At 42.3% G+C, this 23186-nt stretch overlaps 1 protein-coding gene across 4 annotated transcripts; it reads left to right on the top strand.

Moving 5' to 3' along the window:
- Window positions 1-354: 354 nt before the first annotated feature.
- Window positions 355-23186, top strand: LOC142481997 (carbonic anhydrase 13-like). 4 transcript variants are annotated; one of them, XM_075582992.1, is made up of 8 exons: window positions 355-500; window positions 856-990; window positions 12696-12885; window positions 14464-14582; window positions 16838-16933; window positions 18985-19047; window positions 20279-20434; window positions 22242-23186. In XM_075582992.1, exons 2-8 carry the CDS (start codon window positions 892-894, stop codon window positions 22377-22379), a joined length of 861 nt encoding a protein of 286 aa, XP_075439107.1. In that variant the 5' UTR covers window positions 355-500; window positions 856-891; the 3' UTR covers window positions 22380-23186. The 4 variants fall into 4 exon arrangements, with proteins under 4 accessions (XP_075439107.1, XP_075439108.1, XP_075439109.1 ...); XM_075582993.1 differs by lacking the exon at window positions 856-990; XM_075582994.1 differs by lacking the exon at window positions 856-990 and having other exon boundaries at window positions 374-504.

Genomic DNA, 23186 nt, shown 5'->3' with positions numbered 1-23186 from the left:
TTGTTGTGTTGCACATAGTTTCATTGTTTAAGTTGAAGATACAGAGGTGTAGTGGCTTCCAACTCCAATATCCACTCTGTTAATGTACCAGTTGCAGCTGTCACTGCCTAGAAGAGATCAATTTGTTATAATGAATGAAGACCATCATTTCAAACCCAGAGTATTTCATTAAAGTGTTTCACACAAAATCTGGGCTTCATTGTCTTTATTTTGAAAAATAATCCCTCAATACAAATAATACACAGTACAATGTAAAAAAAACCAAACTATTCCAGCGTTGAAGTATTGTTTCATCTTCAAAGCTAAATCAATCTCAACACTTCCCTTTTTTTCTGCTTCAATCTTTGCAGTGTTGGTTCCACCCTTCTATGTTAAAAGGACGGGATGAAGGTATCGGAGTGTTGTATAACCAGTCTGACGTATCATTGATTTTACCTTAAATACCATGAAACACCCTGAAGAAACAAGGAGTCAAGTTGAAGCGAGCTCATACCAGAACAGTAAGTATGTAACACGCTGCTAGAATTGAATGTATGGGGGGAGCATATAATATCTGCCAAAGAGACAAAAGAGCTATTTACTGAACAATAATACTTCTAACCAAAAGTTATTAGTGTAAGCTAATAGCATTTAATCATTACTAATGGCTATCTCACTTTATTGACTAATGTATCAAAGCAATAAAAGGGTTCTAATAATAATAACAATAATTATTTGACTCTTTGATTCTAACCTGTACTATTGTATACTGTATATCAAACATAAACATTTTGTGCCATCCAATTTCTTACATTGTATACAGATTGTTCCTAATTAAATTTACTCCACCTGACAATGTTTTTTTTTTTATGCTAGGGAAAGTGAAAATGACAAAGATGCATAAACTGACAAATGCCATTAAAACATGCATATTTGGGAAAGCGTGAGGACGTATTTCTCTTCTTCACAGAAAAGGTGGTGGATTGGTGCAATAGGCTCACAGCAGTGGTGGTAGGGGCCAATACATTAAGGGAGATAAAAAGGATTGGGATAGACATACTAAATACAAAAAGGAAGCCAAAGATTAAGTAAGGTCTGTGTTTTACAGGGAAATGGGCAAACACGGTGGTCCAAGTAGTTCTTATAAGCCATCCAACTCTGGTTTAATGTTTTTAGATAGCGTAGCTCCTGTCTAACTCCTGCTGAGGACAGAAATTCTAAAGCGGTAAAATCATTAAACACATCTTAACTTGTACAAAACCAGACTGAGTGAGTAATAAAGGAGCCATCTGGCGAAGTAGTTTCAGTTTTTCAACTCTAATGTACAGTATATTGCTTAGTGGGCTTGAGAGGTGCTTGAAATAAAATACATTGAACATACTGATGATGAACTGCACATTCAGTTAGATCTGTACATTTGTAGAAGCGATTGTAAGGTAATGTGCCAAATGTAAATAAACTGTGCATTAAGAGGGGGAAAAAATAATAGCTACAGTGCCCAGCTAATCTCTATTAAACATTGAAAATATATCCATTCTCTTCAACTGTGAGGATTTACGTTACTCACTGAAGTAGAGAGATCGATTCAATAACCACAGAAGCAGCCGATCACACTGTGATTTGCTGATAATGGTGATAGGCCACTTCAGAATTGATTGAATCAGCTAGTGTCAAATAACATCACATATACTGTAAAATGGTTTGACTTCCTTGTAATTGACCAAATGCACAAACAAGGTGGCGTGTATTAACTTTGCAGTGCTTTGGCCACAGGTGTTACTGTTTATTTGTAGTAGTACTTTCAAATCTTACATGAAAATGAGTTCATTAGCATAGATTTAGATTCAAGGCTAATTCGCTAAATAGCAGTTAGCCAACAGCCTTTCAAATAATACTTCATACAGAGCACCAGCTAACACAAAGCAATGCAAACATGTAACCATATTTAAAAGGTGCTGAACTACTGGCTGGCAAACTGGAAGGATAATCATCTTCTATATTATCATGTAAATATATTATTTATGTGCACTAAGCGGATTGTTGATTATTAATGTTAGCTTACTTAGCTACCACATCTGGTTCATTATGTCATGTGCATAGCAGTGCAGAGACCATGAGTAGTGAGGAATGAGTGATGTGTGATGTGTAAAAATGTATGTGATTTCTATTATGCAAATACTTTGAAACTAATGTATGTTTTGTTCTTTTCTAAACATAGGTGTGTTTGTCTAAGAGTATTACCTAAAGTAGTATACAGGCATACCCCGCTTTAAGTACACTCACTTTAAGTACACTCACGAGTAAGTACATATCGACCAATAGGCAAACGGCAGTTCACGCATGCGCCTGTCATCACGTGCTGAACAGCAATACCGGCTCCCTACCTGTACCGAAGCTGTGCGCAAGCGGGGAGACTATAGAGACTGTTACACATGCGTTATTTACATCAGTTATGCACGTATATGATGATTGCAGTACAGTACATGCATCGATAAGTGGGAAAAGGGAGTGCTTCACTTTAAGTACATTTTCGCTTTACATACATGCTCCGGTCCCATTGCGTACGTTAATGCGGGGTATGCCTGTAATTAGTGGCACAGCCCCTTTATAGCTAAAAACAAGCCTTATGAATACAGTATACAGTGCTGTACAACATCATTCGATGTTTGTCAATATTATGCTCAAAAGACAAGGACATAACTATAAAATACAATATAATATTTATGTTATTAGCTTTTATAATGAAGAGGTTTGCTTTAGATTCTTCTTCTTGGTGCTGTAAATCTGGCAGATTTGCTCAAAACAAATCACATGTCTTGAAAAGATCATGCTGATTTTATAGCCATTTTGGAAACGTAATAATGTTTTCCAATACCGCACTAGTTGTTGTATTGTAAACAATATGAGTTAATTCATGGTGCTACAGTATGTATCAAAATATGTTTTTTTTTGTCTTTTTTAAACTAATTGAAAAAGCGCATTGCTTAAAAAAATAAAAATACGACTTTTGTTCAGGAGCTAGATGGCAAATGTTTGGCTTGGGAGCAACTATAAATCACCATCTCGGGTTTCACTCGATGCACGCAACTTCATAAACACAACAGATAATTGCAACATTCACAAAATCATATACCGGATATATGCAGCATACACACACGTCACATGCAGGCACCATACATACACACACATCACATACATGAGAAAAGAAAATATAGGACCCTTTCAGTGTGAAATGGGTAGACAGATTATTGGAGATAAGGAAAAAGCTGAGGTATTAAACAAATTCTTTGCCTCTGTGTTTACCAGGGAAGAATCAAGTTCAATAGTAGTGCCGCAGGAGGAAGCCACAACCTCCATATTAATGAACAATTGGTTAACTGAGGAAGAAGTTCATAAGCGACTTGAAAAAATTAAAGTAAATAAGGCACCTGGCCCCGATGGCATACATCCAAGAGTTCTCAAGGAATTAAGCTCAGTAATAGCCAAACCATTATATTTAATATTCAAGGACTCCATTTCCACAGGCTCAGTACCACAAGATTGGCGTAAAGCAGATGTGGTGCCTATATTTAAAAGGGAGCTAGATCACAACCAGGGAATTACAGACCTGTAAGCCTGACTTCAATAGTAGGGAAACTACTTGAAGGTTTAATACGGGATAATATTCAGGAAAACAAAATTATTAGTAATAGTCAGCATGGATTTATGAAGGATAGATCATGCCAAACTAACCTTATTTGTTTCTTTGAGGAGGTAAGTAGGAATTTAGACCAGGGTAATGCAGTTGATGTGGTCTACTTAGATTTTGTAAAGGCTTTTGATACGGTTTCACACAAGAGGTTGGTGTACAAAATAAAGAAAATTGGACTCAGTAATAATATATGCACCTGGATTGAAACCTGGTTAAAGGACAGACAACAGATGGTTGTCATAAATGGAACTTTTTCAGGTTGGCCTAAAGTCGTGAGTGGAGTACCTCAGGGATCGGTACTGTGACCCTTGCTTTTTAACTTGTTTATTAATGACCTTGAGGTTGGGATCGAGAGCAAAGTCTCCATCTTTGCTGATGATACTAAATTGTGTAAGGTAATAGAATCAGAGCAGGATGTAATTTCTCTTCAGAAGGACTTGGAGAGACTGGAAACGTGGGCAGGTAAATGGCAAATGAGGTTTAATACAGATAAATGTAAGGTTATGCATTTGGGATGCAAGAATAAAAAGGCGACTTACAAATTAAATGGAGATATATTGGGGGAATCCTTGATGGAGAAGGATTTAGGAGTGCTTGTAGACTGCAGGCTTAGCAATAGTGCCCAATGTCATGCAGTAGCTGCAAAGGCAAACAAGATCTTATCTTGCATCAAACGGGCAATGGATGGAAGGGAATTAAACATAATTATGCCCCTTTACAAAGCACTAGTAAGACCACACCTTGAATATGGAGTACAATTTTGGGCACCAATCCTAAGAAAAGACATTATGGAACTAGAGAGTGTGCAGAGAAGAGCCACCAAATTAATAATGGGGATGGACAATCTAACTTATGAGGAGAGGCTAGCTAAATTAGATTTATTTACATTAGAAAAGAGGCGTCTAAGAGGGGATATGATAACTATATACAAATATATTCGGGGACAATACAAGGAGCTTTCAAAAGAACTATTCATCCCACGGACAGTACAAAGGACTCAGTGCCATCCCTTAAGGTTGGAGGAATGGAAATTTCACCAGCAACAAAGGAAAGGGTTCTTTACAGTAAGGGCAGTTAAAATGTGGAATTCATTACCCATGGAGACTGTGATGGCAGATACAATAGATTTTTTCATAAAATGGTTGGGCATCTTTTTAGCTGGGAAAGGTATACAGGGATATACCAAATAAGTATACATGGGAAGGATGTTGATCTGGGGATTAATCCGATTGCCAATTCTTGGAGTCAGGAAGGAATTAATTTTCCCCTTCATGGGGTTTTTTGTTTGCCTTCCTCTGGATCAATAAGTAGGTATAGATATAGGATAAAGTATCTCTTGTCTAAATTTAGCATAGGTTGAACTTGATGGACCTATGTCTTTTTTCAACCTCATCTACTATGTAACTATGTAACATGCACCATAATTACACACATACCAGATACATGCACCATGCAAACAAGCACACACACATACCAGATACATGCACCATAAGCACCAAATACAGCACCATATCCATATCCACACATACTGTACACACTAGATACCTGTACATGCTTCTGAAAAACACATACACACCATATACACGCCCCATACATGCATGCACATCAGATACATGCACCATACCAACACATGCACACCTGCAGATGAATCTTGAACACACATACACACCAAATACATGCACCATAGACACAATCACATACATGCCCTTTACACATACACAACAGACGCATGTACAGTATATAGACACACTAAATACACCTTCATACCTTATCACATCTCTGTGGTTCAAATAGCACCTCTATGCTGATGACACACATATTTACCTTCCAACCCCTGACCTTACACCTGCTGTACAGACTAAAGCCTCTGACTGTCTCTCTGCTATATCATCCTGGATGGCCCTCCACCGGCTCAGACTTAACATGTCAAAGACGGAGCTCCTCATACTTCCTCCCAGGCCTGGTCCTACTGCCCCCTTCTTCATTACTGTTAGCAGTACTATCATACATCCAGTATCACAAGCTTTCTTCCTAGGTGTCACATTTGACTACTCCTGTTGATTCTTCCTCCATAATATTGCTAAGATACACCCTTTTCTCTGTTGCTTTACTGCTAAAATTCTAACGCAGGCCTTCATTCTCTCTTGTCTCGATTATTGTAACTTACTATTGTCTGGCTTTCGCATATATTCTTTGTACTTTGTACTATATAGTTTGTAGTGTTTGGATTGGAAGTAGCCTAGCTAGACAGTCAGATAGTTGGACTGTCATTTCTTGTTAGCCTCCCTACTTTGGAGTAGGTTTTGTTTTTATGATTTTGTTTTTCCTTAAAGGGACAGTATGCCTAGAATACAGTATTTGTTTTCGATGTGGGGAAATAAACCACCGAAGGGTTTGTTAAAGCCTCTAATACACTGTGTGCACACTTTCTGACCTTATCACGAGGCCATCGGGCCACAACACATATACAAACATCACAATAGATACATTCACCATAGATATATACACACACATCAGATACATGAACCATACGCACAGATGCATGGAATCTGTCAACACAGCAAGAGCCCTGCCACCAATGCTCTATACCACCTCTTCAACCACCAACCACCGGCCCAACATTTACAAATTTGAACTGCTCAGGGAGCAATTGCCCTCTGCGCCCAAGCATATGCTGGCACTCTATGTCCTTATTTTTTTTTTTAATTTGTTGAACATTTTCTTGTTTTGTGTACTGTGTGCATCACGTTAATACATAGCAATAATTTCAGAAATCATATGCACCTCAGAACAGCATCTCTCATTCAATGATTTCCAGGTCCATAGCACCAAATTTTTTACTATAAGTAAACCATAGAACAGAGTCCCGAATATCAGTGCATCTAGACCTCAATTGGAGCAATGGCAATATATAGCCAAAAAATTCTGTGTCTGCTTGAAGTGGGATTGTAACTGCATCTGTGAGTATATATATATATCATTATGACGCTGAGTCAGAGCTGTTCCTATACAGCTCTTGATTTCTCCAGCTGCCAGAGAGAACCATATTTATTTATAAATATCACCCATTTTATGAGCTTCTATCATTGTGACGCTATATATATGATAGAAGCTCATAAAATGGGTGATATTTATAAATAAATATGGTTCTCTCTGGCAGCTGGAGAAATCAAGAGCTGTACAGGAACAGCCCTGACTCCCTCATCTGTCTTCGTGGGAACACGCCCTAGAGCATAGTACACTAGCCTGTGTACAAATACGTGACAACTTAAATTGAATCAAAATAACTCACACGAGATGCTGATCCAGTTCCAGTGCGTGCTTCACGCTGGAGGCGTCATGTTGTGACACGAAGAGTTGATGCAACGGAGCACAGCATGCAGTAAGAAGAGAAAGTGGGGGCTACGATGCCAAAATGATTCAAATAATTTATTAAAGAAGTGCACACATGGTATAACGCAGGTGGATACCACTCTAACGCGTTTCGCGCAAAGGCGCTTTGTCAAAGCTTCCACTTTCTCTTCTTACTGCATGCTGTGCTCCGTTGCATCAACCCTTCGTATCTCTAATTTTTTTACTATGTTTATTCTAATAAATTAGTTTTTTCATTACATTGACTCAACTCTTTGCGGCTTTGCGCTGTCTACCTATTTTTGCATACGATAGCACCAAATATATTGCAAACAAATAATTAATGAATTCATAATGTTGTGACAAAGCTTTACAATAACATTGATAAATAATGCAAATGTTGTACTATAGGGCTGTCTTACCCAGGGGAAAATCCCTATCTGCAATTTGAGTCCATTGCTAAATGATAATGGGAAGGTAAAAAAACAAACAAACAAGCAAGAGTTGCTACATAACAATGCATTAAGAATTGTTTGCGTCTAGTTGCATTTGTCTTTTACGGAAAGAAAAAGTTGCCAGACAATTTTGACACATTTCTGGTGAACAAAAGTGGCACGTGCTTGCAATTTCTGTAAACATATCATCTGCATACAGTATGTGAGCCACTGAAAACCTTCAAATTCCGCCTCCAACTCCACCCCTGGCGCAAACTGTCTTAGTGGAAAAAAGATGTTGCTGCATGGGCTGCACAACACATCAAAATCCTGTTCATATGTTGGCGCTCCAAGATGCACAAATCGGTTTCTCTACTGTGTCTCATTACTACGACAAAATTGCTTTTAGCGACACTTGATACATTGGCCCCTTAGTGTTTTCTGTTATTAATAAATACTAGCTGATATACCCGGCGTTGCCCGTGATTGCTGGGGCGGGGGGTGTGGAGGGGCGGGGAAGGGCAGAGAGGGGGGAGGGGGGGAAGGGCAGGGAGGGGAAGGGGCGAAGGGTAGGGAGGGGGGCGAGGGGGCAAAAGGCAGGGAGGGGGGAGAGGGGGCGAAGGGCAGGGAGGGGGGAGAGGGGGCGAAGGGCAGGGAGGGTGGAGAGGGGGCGAAGGGCGGGGGGGGGGAAAGGGGGTGAAGGGCAGAGAGGGGGGACAGGGGCGGGGCAGGGAGGGGGGAGGGGCAGGGAGGGGGGATAGGCAGTGGAGGGGGGAGGTGGGGGGGGCAGGGAGGGGGGAGGGGCAGGGAGGGGGCGAAGGGGCGAAGGGCAGGGAGGGGGCAAAGGGGCAAAGGGCAGAGAGGGGGCGAAGGGGCGAAAGGCAAGGAGGGGGCGAAGGGGCGAAAGGCAGGGAGGGGGCGAAGGGGCAAAAGGCAGGGAGGGGGCGAAGGGCAGGGAGGGGGCGAAATGCAGGGAGGGGGAGAATGGGCGAAGGGCAGGGAGGGGGCGAAAGGCAGGGAGGGGGCGAAGGGCCGAAGGTCAGGGAGGGGGCAAAGGGCCGAAGGTCAGGGAGGGGGCGAAGGGCAGGGAAGGGGCAAAGGGCCGAAAGGCAGGGAGGGGGCGAAGGGCAGGGAGGGGGCGAAGGGGCGAAGGGCAGGGAGGGGGCGAAGGGCAGGGAGGGGGCGAAGGGCAGGGAGGGGGCAAAGGGGCGAAGGGCAGGGAGGGGACGAAGGGCAGGGAGGGGGCAAAGGGGCGAAGGGCAGAGAGGGGGCGAAGGGGCGAAGGGCAGGGTGGGGGCGAAGGGCAGGGAGGGGCGAAGGGCAGGGAGGGGGGGGGGTGAAGGGCAGGGAGGGTGGGGGTGAAGGGCAGGGAGGGTGGGGGTGAAGGGCAGAGAGGGTGGGAGTGGGGGTGAAGGGCAGGGGGGGTTTGGGTGAAGGGCAGGGAGGGTGGGGGTGAAGGGCAGGGAGGATGGGGGTGGGGGTGAAGTGCAGTGCCGTAGGGGGTGAAGGGCAGGGCAGGGGGGGGGGGGTGAAGGGCAGGCCCGGGGGGGTGTGAAGGGCAGGGCCAGGGGTGAAAGGCAGGGCCGGGGTGGAGGTGAAAGGCAGGGCCGGGGTGGGGGTGAAAGGCAGTGCCGGGATGTTGCGTGAAAGATCACATCCCCTGCGTTTACTTACCTCGCACCGGGCCGCGCTCCTCCTCTTCCTCCGGGTACTGGCCGCCCTCCTCCTCCTCGGGTTCCTCGGCGGTCTCCGGCCCCCCCCCGGCGAGGTGGAGCTGAGAAGCTCAGATGAGGAGGTGGTGTGGGCAGCCGGCCCGTACAGCTCCCAACTGAGAGAGCCGGAGGAGCGCTCTCGGGGATGGTGAGCTGGGGGCGCGGCCTCTAGGCCTTAAGGTGAGAGCGGAGAGAGCGTGCTCTTGGGGGGGGGGGGGGGAAGTGGGAGCGGTCTGTGGGAGGGAGCACCGGGGGAGAGGGTGAGCACCGGGGGAGAGGGTGAGCACCGGGGGAGAGGGTGAGCGCTGGGAGAGAGGGTGATCTTTGTGAGGTCCCGCGGAGTGGTGATAGGGGGTGGTTCCGTTGTTGCGGGCCAGTGCCGGGAAGGGCAGAGGGGTGAGAGGGTGGATGGGCGAGGGTGGGTCGGCAGCTGTTGAGGAGGGCCAGAGGGGGTGTGTGTGTCTGTTTGTCTGTGTGTCTGTGTGTGACCGGCCAGTGAGAGGTGTGCAGGGGCGGGCGGGCCAAGGGAGCCATCTCATTGGCCTGAGGTGGAGTGACGGGCCAAAGGTCCAATGTGATTGCCCCTAGACACAGGGAGACACAGTACAGACAGGCAGACATACATACAACGGTTTGAGAAATATATATATAGATGTACAAGTTGATATTTGTATCTCCCTTTGTGGATATGTTTTATGCCCAAAACAACTGGTGGCACAGCGAGGTCTCTTTTCCTACCACTATACAACTGTAATATACATCCACTGCTATAGCTGCATACTAATAACTGTACGAAATCACCCAATATAGTGCGACATCTGGGTATTTTCTTACCTATTTTGACTGATAATATCTACTGCATTTTATTGAATGACCCCTTATCAATATAAAAACTTCAGTAACTTGTTTTCTTGTGAGTTCCTGTCCCAGACTCATGTATGCAAACCAATTTTTTGGTATAATTTATTTTCAATCACACTTTGGATACACCACAAGATTTTTTAAAGGGTTTTTCCCTTTTACCTTGTTCATATGTTTGTGTTTCATTTACCATCAAAGAAATCTTCATCTATGTGTAATGCACTTTGCCCAGTGAGTCACACTGTTATAGCTGAATGGTCCTGAGTTATTTCTCCTAGGGGTAAAGTATTCTTCAGCCTACATCTCATGTTTCTTTTTATGCACTTTATTCTTTTAAGCTCTTCCGTGACTCCACTTGGTAATTATCTGGGTGTGTGAGCAAATTTATAATCTCCAGGAAACTACAATTATTAATACCTGTCACACTGTTGCAACTTACCAATAACCAGTAGATTCTTCTTTATAAACAATGGAAAGTAAACATATTCTTATAGGTTTATTAACTAATGAAATGACAATAGTAAAATAATAAACATGTGTAAACAGACAGCAATAATCAGATACACATCAGTCTGAATTCCCTTCCCTGTTACACAACGCTAATAGGGAATATATTTATAACCCCTTCCAGTCTTTTAGTCCCAGAAGAGCAACCAATATTTGATGGGTAGGTCGTATAAGTAGCATTGAAACTCCAGATACCAGGAGATGGAAGGACGCGTCCGGCTCTGTTCCCAGACTCTACGTGTTTCACCTCAAATGGCATTCTCGGGAGTCAATACTCACTGCCTACCAGAATATATATATACTGTATATATATGGCCAGGGTTAAGATTTTTGAGGGTTAATGGTTTTGAAGCAAAAGGTGGCACTGTGTGCTCATTTGCATGTCATTTCCCAGAATCCCTTGCTGCAGTGGAAGTGCTGTGTGCTGTGTGATAATGGTGAAATGCAGGGTTTAAATACATGTAGCTTGTTCCATCCAGCTCAAAGTCACCCTTCCCTGCTGGAATGGGTTTAACCCCTGAGAAGGTCCTTAGCCTCTGATTAGAGCTATCTTCTCTCCGCGGTCTCATAGTCTTCTCCATCGCATGCCGCATAGCTAGAATGATAGCCTCTGGGCTGGTGGTTGGGGTTGCGTAGGGGCAGCCAACTTCTCCACCATATCCCTTGATGTCATGGTTACTTCAGAAGTTTTCACCTCTTGCTTTACCATCACAGTCCAAGGAGTGGCCTCCTCAGCTGGTTTAATATTTGCTGGCAATTTTCCACCATTAGCAACACCTGTTGACACTCACAAAGGGCTACTAGACTGTTCTGCCTTGAGTCAATGTTTCTTCCTTTTACTCTTACTCTTCCTAACACCTTAACTCTTCCTAAAACGTCTTCTATATGTCCAATATCAGTTCCCACTGGAATGCCTTTAACCAGGATGGCCTTAGTTGGATATAGATAACACACCAATCCGTAAGTCTGGACTGATCCATGCTGTTTGATACTGAAAACAAAATCTTGCAGGACAATTGTTTCCAAGTGGGCAGGTACAGGTTGTAACTATGCCCTCTAGTGGATGTGACGTGGGATCTCAGCAGTACTGAGTTTCTTTTTATCCTAGGGGTACTGTACCTTCTGTATCGGTTGGCGCTTTTTTGTTCTTATTTGCATGTTCTTATGTTTATGTAATTGATGTCACTCTGTACCCTTTTTGTACTGCGCTGTGGAATATGCTAGTGCATTACAAATAAATGATAATAATAAAGTATTCTTCAGCCCTTATCGCTCATGGTTCTCTTTATGTACGTTATACTTTTTAGTGCTTCAATAACTACACCTGGTAATTATCTGAGTGTATGAGACAATTTATAATCTCAAGGAAACTAAAATGATGTATACCTGTCACACATTGGGATCTTAGTAATAGCCAGCAGATCCTTCTGTATAAACAATGGAAAGGAAACTCTTTCCAATAAGTTTTTTGCAGAAGCTGCAAAGTACAGCACACTATCAGAGTAACCTAAATCAGGGGTGCGCAACCTAGGGGGCACTCCCCCCAGGGGGGAGCGCAATTTTTTTTGGAGGGGGGGCGGCACGGCGTTTACAGAGGCCCCGCGCTGAGAGCGCGAGGCCTCTGTATTTCACTTACCTGGGTTTAGTCCAGGCATCTCCATGGCAACAAGGTCATTTGACATCCGTTGCCATGGAGACGTGGCGTCAAATGACGTGATGGGTTCACGTGACCCTATCGCGTTATTTGACACTGCAGGGGGGTGGACATGACAACGGAGGAGAGCAGGCAGGGGGGCGCAGGCAGGAAGTTTGTGAACCCCTGACCTAAATCATGTAATAATAAAGTCTGATCACAGGGATTTTAACAAACCTCTTTGTATTATAAAACAGTATGGGTTACATATGCAACAGCTGTTAAATGTTAAAGAAGGTGTTATACAGCAGAGGGCTTTCTTGTTACTATGGGTATGCAACTTATTTCCTATGGAGTCAATTGCAAAAGCGATCTTCCAAGTAACATTTTCACTTTGATAAATGGTTGAACATGGTAGCTTATTACTAGTCGTAAGCTGAGCTGAAGAAAAAAAATACTGCAGCTTATCTACTCTTTCTTTTAGATTTATACTTATATTTGGCCATATTTTATCTTTCAAAATACAGCACAACATGGCGGTCCCTGCTTCACACAACGGAAGTCGTCAATCCCCTATTGATATCAATACCAAACATGCCAACTATGATCCCTCTCTAAAGCCTCTCAGGATCCACTATGACCCCAAAACAGCCCAGAGAATTGAGAATATGGGACATTGCTTTAATGTGGAGTTTGAAGATACCAATGATAAATCAGGTATGTAGAATTCATTGTTTTTATACATTAATTCAAAGAATTAGATCCAATGTCAATGTGTGATACAGCTTAAATCCTTCAAAGCGAGAGGTGTCTATAAGGCTAGGCAACACAATTCTTGACTGCCTCTGCAACACTGAAGGATTAAACCTGCTGTACCAGATGATGAGGGTAGTTAGCATGGGTATACACTTTGAAGAACAAGAATGGCAGCTGCCCTGCTAGAATCTTAACTTTCTCTATTTATACTTGTAGCTCATTAAACCGGAAATAGAATTCCATTAGCACATTATATTGTTCTTTTAAATTGCATGCATTGTGTATTATAGTATAAGGACTGGCACTCCAGTGCCCCCTATGGTGTTCAGGATACTGCATATCGTGCTATTTTTGCTTATTTCCTAGAAGAGATCTCGTTCACCCCGCCCATAGAGCGACATGATCAGAATGGAAGAGGAGAACTCTCCTCTCCCATTCGTATCACTGGCAGGCACATGGCAGGCAGGTGTTAGCTAATAAAGCAATCACATGGTGGTGAATCTGGAAGCCTGAGATGACTGGGAAATCAAAGCTACCTAGGATCTTCTTGAAGGGGTCTACATAGCCTCACTGACACTCAAGGGGTTCATGACCACTATATATCTGTAAATAGAGGAAAGAAACGTTGATCCACCATTTGTTACACTAATACTATACTGCTGTAAATAAACAGATTATTTGAACAGCATCTCTTAATGGTAAAAGATAAAAAATATAGCTTACCAGCATTAAGAAAATAGTGCCAGAGGAAGGGGCATCTCCTATACCCCAATAATAATAGCATGTTCTTGTATAGAGCTGCTAGTTTTACATAGCACTTTACAGAGACAATTTGCAGGCACAGGTCAGTGGAGCTTACAATCTATGTTTTTGATGCCTGGGGCACAGGGAGATAAAGTGACTTGCCCAAGGTCACAAGAAGCCGACACTGGGAATTGAACCAGGTTCCCCTGCTTCAAACTCAGTGTGAGTCAGTGTCTTTATTCAAGGTGTCTCCTGCATATATTCAAAATAAGAACTTGCACTTGTTATAATAACACATATTTTATTTTATTTTTTAAACCTGAATAAAGAGACTTCAATAAAATAAACACCTCATGTAGTGAACTTGGTGAGTCAGAGCATACTACCTGAGTAATATACAAACAGTCTCCAGCAGATTATAAATAAATACAAATAAGGTAATACGACACAGTACCATGTGAATTGAGGCAAATCCAGTGTGTCACTAGGTTAGGCAGGTTATGGGGGTAAGGTCCCTTCCAGTAATCCAGAGGCCTTAAGATATCCGTTTCACAATGGATAGTTTGTAAAGTGGGAGTTCCTTAAACTACAGGCTGTTCCTGTTTTAGGTACCGTTATTTGCTATGATTTAATGGAGCTTAGTGAATCTGAACTTAAGTACCTTGAAAGTCCTATACTGAAAATAAAGAGAACAAACAATCCAGAACTACTGTAAATATAATCAGACACACTTTAGAGGGGAGAATATAGGCAGGATGTTGTTACTCTTTAATATGATGAGAACTTTGGTTGCAGTACTGAGAGGAGGGCCACTAATTGGACAATATCGCTTGCGTCAATTCCATTTTCACTGGGGATCGTCTGATAAAGAAGGCTCAGAGCACATTATTGATGGGATGAAACATACTGCTGAGGTAAGATGTGTATGCTGTTATATTATGCCATCAATGATTTTCAATGGATCAAGATTTTTTCAGATAATAACATGAGCAGCAAAATATAAATGCGTGTCTATGTTGTCTCAGCCAGTGTGAAACATACAGTTTTCAAAATCATTAACGGCCGTTATTTTCCCTCAGGTTAACGAATATCCACAGAGCTAATTATATGCAAAAATAATAGCGTAACATTATTTTAAGTAAGCACTATCTTGCGCTAACTTTAAATAACATGGGGTTGTATGTATGTCTTTATTTACAGTTGTGTGAAAAAGAAAGTACACCCTCTTTGAATTCTATGATTTTACATATCAGGACACAAGAACAATCCTTCGCAGGTCTGAAAATTAGGTAAATACAACCTCAGATGAACAACAACACATGACATATGACACCGTGTCATGATTTATTTAACAAAAATAAAGCCAAAATGGAGAAGCTATGTGTGAAAAACAAAATCCCGTCTCCTCGTTGAACTACGATGTCTATCCGGACTTCCCGGCACCTATATGAATGCCCGGGCTGACTGAATAGACATTTCTAGTAAATGCACCAAACATTATGTAACCCTTGTTCCCCCCCCCCAGACACAGATGCTATTTCTAGGGTGTGTGAGGGCTGGCTACACGTGTTTGAGTGGTGCATACCTGCCGGTAACAGGAGGGCCTGAGCTTCCCGCGATGTTGTTGGGGACACAGGACCAGGCTTCTGGGGTAGTTGCCTCATTCTTTTAGTGGTGGTGCAGCGCCTCCATCCTCTATACCTTCCCAGGGTATGGGGTAGGACCCGTATAGAAGAAAAGGACCCTGGTCCCAGGGTGGATGCTCCAGAATCACACAACAGTCTTGAGTAAGATCACCAATGTCTCTCTTTATTGTCTCTACTTAGCACACAGCAGCCTTGCAGCATACAGCCGCAACAACAACAGCAATAGCAGCAGCACACACAGAAATCTCAAGGTGTACAGCCTTTCTCCTCTCCTCTCCTTTCCTCCAAGAGGTACTCCACAGGATGGTCTGTGCGGGGCCTCAATACCCCAGTGACCACCTCAGAGGGTCCCCTCTGGGCGGGGGTAGATCTTCCCCATCACCCCCTCATCAGGGTAAGAGGCATTGGTCCCACCGGAGCTCTGCTCCTCGCCAACTATCATAGGCCAGAGTTCTCTTGGTATCTCTCCTGCTCCCAGGAGAGAGCTTGACCTACTTCTCTCCTCCAACTCCCAGGACAGACTTCCAGAGTAGACCCGGAGGACAACTCACTGGAAGTAGACTGACTGACACTCACAGGAGCTGGCTGCTAAATAGTGTCAGCCCCACCCCTCATGATGTCAGCAGGACCTCCCCTCTGTCTCTTGCCTGCAGCAGAGTCAGGGGCCTCCATCTATCACTCAGGGCAGGGCGTGAAGGGGGAAAACCCATGATTACTACTGGCGCCTGCCCTTAACAGGACTTACCACAGTAGGAGAAAGATATGTATAGCCTGTGCTGTTTACAGGGGGCTACAATTATAAAACATATTTTAATATATGTTATAACTTGGGGAGACCCATATCTATGCGGGACAAAGGACTTGGATATCTGGGCTCGAATAACAGGAGTCTGGGGACACTGGGCAGCCCTGGTGTAATTCAACCTGAGCACCGGCAAATCATGCCTGCACACCGGGGAGAATTAGAGGACTACCGGTATCTTTGGCCCCCAAACTCCTGCAAACAAAACAACTGCATTTCGACCAAAATATCCCACCTAAAACTTAGACACAGAAAGTTTTATGAGTCTGGGGCAAAGGGAACATGAAAAGTGGAGAAGCAGGGGACACTTTAACTTTTGCATGTTATGTTACCTGGCCCCTGGCTTATGGTGCTATGTCGCTGTCAGGGACCCCACGGTTTCAGGGGTAACCAGATGGGCTTAACCTTTATTGTATAGCCTGGTTACCCCCTACCGTGACATATGTTATTCGTTGTGGGTGTTGATTTGTTGCTTGATTAGACCTAGCGTTCTTCACCTGTTCATTTCTGCTCCCAGAGACATCAAACAGCTTGACATTAAATTGTATGTAACAAAGTGGCACTGTTGGCTCTATCCAGGTCTGTCAAAAATATTCCAGAAGAAAGATTATGGTATATAGATGACTTTACAGAAACTTATAATCGCCTATATTAATCAAATATGTTAATGTTAAATGTCTTTTCTAAACATTTTGTTATTTTTGTTTCTGTATTTTTATAGCTTCACATAGTACACTGGAATGCACACCGTTATTCTACTTTTGCAAAAGCAGCGGGACATCATGATGGGTTGGCTGTAGTAGGTGTTTTCTTGAAGGTACAATACACAGTCTTGATGCCTGAAAAATATCTGTATTCATTAATTTGTTTTTACTTTACCAGCAAAATGAATGAATTAAAATCAGAAAGTCCATGGGCTAATTCAAGATATTTATACAGAAATCCACAACAGTAGGATGCTGTTCTAGTCCTTCTGATAAGGGCCACCGGCAGCTTTCCCAGGGCCCAGGACTAGAGATTCCCCCAGGATTGCCAATTTCAGTGGTCTTGTGCCCCCCCTCTTTCTTACTTCCCCCCAAACTCTCACACTTCCTCGCTTTCACACCCCCTCTATTTCCCCACCCTTCTCACACTCCCACTCCCACACTCTCCCTTCCCTCCTCTCTCACTCCCCGCCATCTTTTACTCTCCCCCTGTCTTACACTCCTGTCTCTCTCACTCTCTTTTTCTTTCTCTTCCCCCTCTCTCGCTCACTCTTCCACTCTCCCCCTCTCTCTCTCTTACAGCCGCTCACTCACTCCCCCTCCTCTAACACTCTCTCCCCCTCCTTTAACACTTAACCCCCTCCTCACACTCAATTCCACTCCCTCATTCTCCCCCTGCTTACAACCAACTCCCCCACACAATTCTACACACAGAAACACACACACTTACACTTCCCACTCCCACAATATACACACAATTTCCAGCCACAATAGACACACAGTTCCCCCAGCACAATAAACACACAATTCTCCCCACCACAATATTCACACACAATTAATCTCCCACCACAATATACACACAATTCTCCCCTCCCCCCAACAGAATATATGCACACTTCCTCCCATCTCCCACAATATACCCACACATATTTTTTTTTTTTAACTTGGGTCGGATGCCCCAGTGCCGCATGCTCCAGCACGCAGATGCAGAAGTTGGGCTTAATTTCCAGACAGGTCCAATTTCTGGCGCTGACTGGTGGGGGAAGGAGGTCCTGTAGCAGCTGGGTTGAGCTTGGGCCCGGCAGCCATAAGAGGCCAGGCAGCTGGACGAAGAAGTTGGGCCCAACTCTGCAGCCACCCGGCCCGGGACAATTGTCCCAGCTCTCCCCACCTGTCAGCAGCCCTGCTTGTGACTGGATCCAAGTGATAGCACGAGTAGTGGTCTGATCTCTATACACCATCCATATATATAGCCTTTACTCTGTTAAAGAGGCCCCCATAAAGAAAAAAAAACTTAGATCCTTTCATAACTGTTGTAATAAACGAAATACAGGCATACCCCGCATTAACATACACAATGGGTCCAGAGCATGTATGTAAAGCGAAAATGTACTTAAAGTGAAGCATTACCTTTTTCCACTTATCGATGCATGTACTGTACGGCAATCGTCATATACGTGCATAACTGATGTAAATAACGCATTTGTTACAGGCTCTATAGTCTCCCTGCTTGCGCACAGCTTCGGTACAGGTAGTGAGCCGGTATTGCTGTTCAGCACGTGATGACAGGCGCACGCGCGAGCTGCTGTTTGCGTATTGGGTGATATGTCCTTACTTGCGAGTGTACTTAAAGTGAGTGTCCTTAAACCGGGGTATGCCTGTACTTAGAATGTATAGAAAGAAACAGTAACTCATTTTTGGGATATGCACTCAAGTGAAAATCACGTAAAGTGTTAAAATATAACTTTTAATAATATTACATTAAAATTAAAAAGAATACAATAAAAGTTAAAAAAAAAAATGTAATCTCCTCACTATATTTAGGACTGAAGTGATCCAAATAACAAATAAAAAACACTGGAAGTCGAACTTTGAGTAATTCACGTCTCTCCCTGTGTGTCAGCTCCAATGTAGAAAATAACCTCCAAAGGTTGGAGAGAGTCCAAGAAAGAGACATTGCACAAGATTAAAACATTCAATGCACTCAGTTAATCAAACAGTGTCGTCACATTTACCACTGTATTTCGAAAGATAACTGTACGCAATAAAAAGTTGAGTGGGAAGAAGTTTCCCATAAAAAACTGCATTAGAAGCTCATATATTATAGAAATATATTTACGAAGATACCTTAACCATGTTACTGTTGTTTTTTCTGAAATTACAGATTGGAAAAGCTAATCCAAGTATGCAGAAAATAATAGAAAATTTGGATAACATAAAAACAAAGGTAATCTCTTTTACTTGCATAGAAACATTCAGCAGTCTGGATAGTTCCTTGATCCTTTTGATCACAAAGGGAATCTTGTACTGGTTAAGATGCAAATGCACCCAAACAAATAGTAGCTTACTACTACTACCTAGTACTACTAGTATGGCTACCCAAAGAGCCTTGCTCTTATCAACTAGGATACACCCCAACCCTTACCAGGATCTACATACACTCCAGGGAGAGCTGTGACCACTAATTAAAAATAATCTCTGGTAGTTACTAGCAGTGGTAGGGCATATGCTAACTCAGACGACACAGAGTTTCCAGAACACACAACATTCTTTAAAATAAAATAAGCTTGGAGGGAAGCACACTGAGCACATGAGCTAGCAATCTACCAGGCAGGAGAGCAATTAAACTAAAGGGTGTAAACAAAGAGAGCGTATGGAGAATGGGAACATGGTGATCTTTGATGACTGCCTCAAACCCATCGGCACCGGTCCCCACAAAGGCAGAGTCTGCTTGCAGGAAATCAAGGGTGCCTGTCTTCTCTCAGGCCACAACGGACTATACATTTGCAGAGAGTCAAATAGAATGGGGGGAAGGGGCTACTTAGTATACAACATGGGGGACCAGGGGCTAGTGTTGACTGTGTGGGGGTAGAAGGCTCAGATAAACCCTTTATCCGTAAGCCCTGCTGCGTTCCCCCATCACAACGTACCAGTTACGTCATCAGGGTTTTGGTAGTCAGCCCAATTGAAACAGAAGTGGAGCGCACTTCCGTGTCCATGTGATCGGTACCATAGCGATCACATGGCCACAAATCCCCGAAGTCCGATGGCACAGGTGCTGCAGGTCTTCTAGTAGTGATGAGTATTTGATGGCAGATAAGAATGACGTGGCATAATTAGTCTGACAATTTCCTATCTATTATAAAACCTCAGACCCTATTTGATCCGTAGCTATATTTACGATAGCCTTACGTCTATATCCAGCATTATTTAAAATTCCCTTACTATATTTTCCCCAACCACCTCTGTTGGGAGGCTATTCCCCAAATCCACCACCCTTTCCAAAAATAAGTACTCCGTTCATTTCCCATGAGCCTGCCATACTCCATCTAAAAAGTTATTAGAAGAATTAATGTCTAGCACAGTTTTATGAAAGTAACATATAACAGCAGTATGCAAAATGGAGCATTCTTGATACTGTAAGTTCACTAACCCCAATGCATCATTATATTTTATAGGGTAAAACATATACATTAACCGAATTTGATCTTTCAAGTTTGCTACCGAAGGACCTGCATTATTGGACTTATGTTGGATCATTGACAGTGCACCCTTTCCTTGAATGTGTTACCTGGATTATCCTTCATGATGCAATAACTATCAGCTCAGAGCAAGTACGTGTATGCTTTACAGATGTCCTAATATTGCTAAATCGGTACATAGAGAATGTGTGGACACCTCGCTCAGAACCCCTGAAGAGGTAATTGCGTGCCGCCTGGGAGGAGATACAATGTTTACTAGAGAGGTGTACTTCAAAGACAAAGTACACAAAAAGATCCCAAATAATGGCGCACTGCAGACATATTTATATAATAATGTGGTCAGAAGCAGCTGAAAATCCAAAATTCAAATCATTTTTATTGATATGATAAACTAATAATTAAAAATAGATATATATCCAGTAAGGATCTACCTGGCCCATTCAAATGAATGGGAGTTAAAACGTGGTAAAGCTCGTGAATATGGTCCATGGTGAGCTGCAGATGCCACCATTCTGTGAATGTACCCGTTCTCACCAAGAGGAAGTGTGTGTGTGTGTGTTTGCTGGTGGAGAAGCAGGTAATTAAGCAATCTGTCTTTTAATCAGTCAATCTAATTTCCAATTAGGTAATCTGACATCAATTCAGGCAATTTCCATGTAATGAATGTATGTATATCTTTCTGTATATTGTCATTTATGTATTGCAAACAGGGTTTGCAATAATGTACATAACTAGGTAAACAGTTTAGTGAAAAGCTAGACAAGTGAATGAGAAAGGAATTTAAACAAATTAAAGAGACTTTAATCAGCATATCTATTCTAATCATGAAATCTTGCAAGCCTTGAGCTGATAAAATATTATTTTTATTTAGTATTTTGGAAATTTTTCAATACTACTACATTACAAAATGTTGTAATTCTAAAAACATTTTGCATTTTACAATGGAATTACCGAGTTGAAATCAAATGGCTTAATGTGAGAAGGGCTTTCTGAATACAGAGATGTGCAAATCTATGTAAAACCGGCTGCTCTTACACCAAAATGCACTTATCTGAATTTATAGACAAGGCCCCATGGTGGGAAATGTAAATAAATGTGCACAGAAGAGTTTGTAATATAAAGCTCTTCAGGAAAGAGTCTCCCTTTGCCTCATGTTGCCATTTACCTGTTGCACTAATCTCCATGGTTTGTACTTGATTTACCTTGTATTATAATGTTGTAAAGCGCTGCACACACTGTTGGTGCTATATATGTAAAATAATACTTGCATACAGGTTTGTTTGGTGAGAGAGTGGAATAAATCATTAGTTATTCCCAGGCTCAGCATACTAAACCGCTCTCATGATTTTTAATCTCCTGGGGAAGTAGTTTTTGAGGACAGTTGCTTTGCAATTGTTGTACACATTTAGCTAACTGGAACAACTTCATACAGGTGGGAGGGAGCGTAAGATGTAACCAACGATAATGCGCCCATTATTGGGTGATAAGGCACTAAAAACGCCTCACAGCTCTATTGAATTAAATTGCACAATAATGCATTACACTCGTGCCAGCAGTAATGCATTATCGTGCAATAATGTTGGCTAAGTCATTCCTCATAACATGAGAGGGCACAAGAGAGGTTCTAGCCCAGGAGATCTGACTATTATAAGAAATAAAATATATTTTATGTCAGGGAGCAAAAGAAACCTCTTCTGAGCTAATAACTTGTGAGGTAATGCGATCTTTATGAAGAACCTACTTAAAAGCAGAAACCATGCCGCGTGCCCTATCTAATGAACTATTGTATAGCCCAACCATGTTTAGTTAGTTAACACATACTGTATGTACTCCATATTACACCACAGCGACTCAAATAAATTCTACAATTTGTATTCTTGTGAACCTCAGCCCCAGGGCAAGTCATATCCAGACATATAGAGCTTTATTCTCTCTACAGCTGGGGAAATTCCGCAGTCTCCTGTGTACATCAGATGGTGAAGATCCATGCCAGATGTTGGAAAACACCCGCGCTATTCAGCCACTGCAAGCCAGGGTTGTCAGATCCTCATGTGTAGCCAAAAAACATCTCCATTGATACCACATGAAATCATATATTGCAAGAGGAGGTCAATGTATTAAAAGGTCAATGTATTAAAGGTGCAATCCATCACATTTATTAAATGAAAACACTTTTTATTGTAACGTAACCAATGTTAATGTTTTTCTTCTAATTCTATTGTTTATTTCATTCTGTATACTGCACAGATACAGTATCCGATTGTAGTTCCAAATGGCTGTCATTGTCTCCAATAAGAAGCAACGTATTTCTATCTATTGTTAGAATATATTTCAGATTATTCCCAAGGAAAAATATAAAAGCACGGTTCTGAAAAATTTAAAGAGTTCTTGTATTTCATGTGTAAAGATGATTGCATATTTATAACACAGGAAACCTTATACTGATTTGCATTTTCATCTCTCAAATATTTTCAACATATACCTTATACAAGATAAATAAATAACACGTGGGCTAAAATGCCTCTAACTATACAGTATGTATTAAAAAAAAAATGGGCTATAAGAAACAATTTATTAACAAAATGTTCCGTGAATACACCTAAATAATGTCAGAGGGAAGAGTGTAGAGCCATTAGCAGGGATCCTGGGGCGGTCCCATTACTTTATTCTGTGGGTAAAGAATAGCCCACCATTTAAATAACATGCAAAGGAAACACATGGCAAAACAAAACGTTCATAGTGTAGTATATACGCATGAAATGAAACAGGAGAACCGACAGTGCAATATCAGTGCTTCAGAGTTTTAACAGGATATGTATATAGTTAATAATTAAATGTCATTTGTAAATCAGGCAATAAAGCAACTTTCAATAATTTACTGAAA

The sequence above is a fragment of the Ascaphus truei genome, chromosome 2 (assembly GCF_040206685.1).
Source record: "Ascaphus truei isolate aAscTru1 chromosome 2, aAscTru1.hap1, whole genome shotgun sequence".
Classification (NCBI taxonomy): domain Eukaryota; kingdom Metazoa; phylum Chordata; class Amphibia; order Anura; family Ascaphidae; genus Ascaphus; species Ascaphus truei.
Note: the sequence above shows the minus strand (reverse complement) of the source record. Positions and strands in the feature narration are given on the sequence as shown.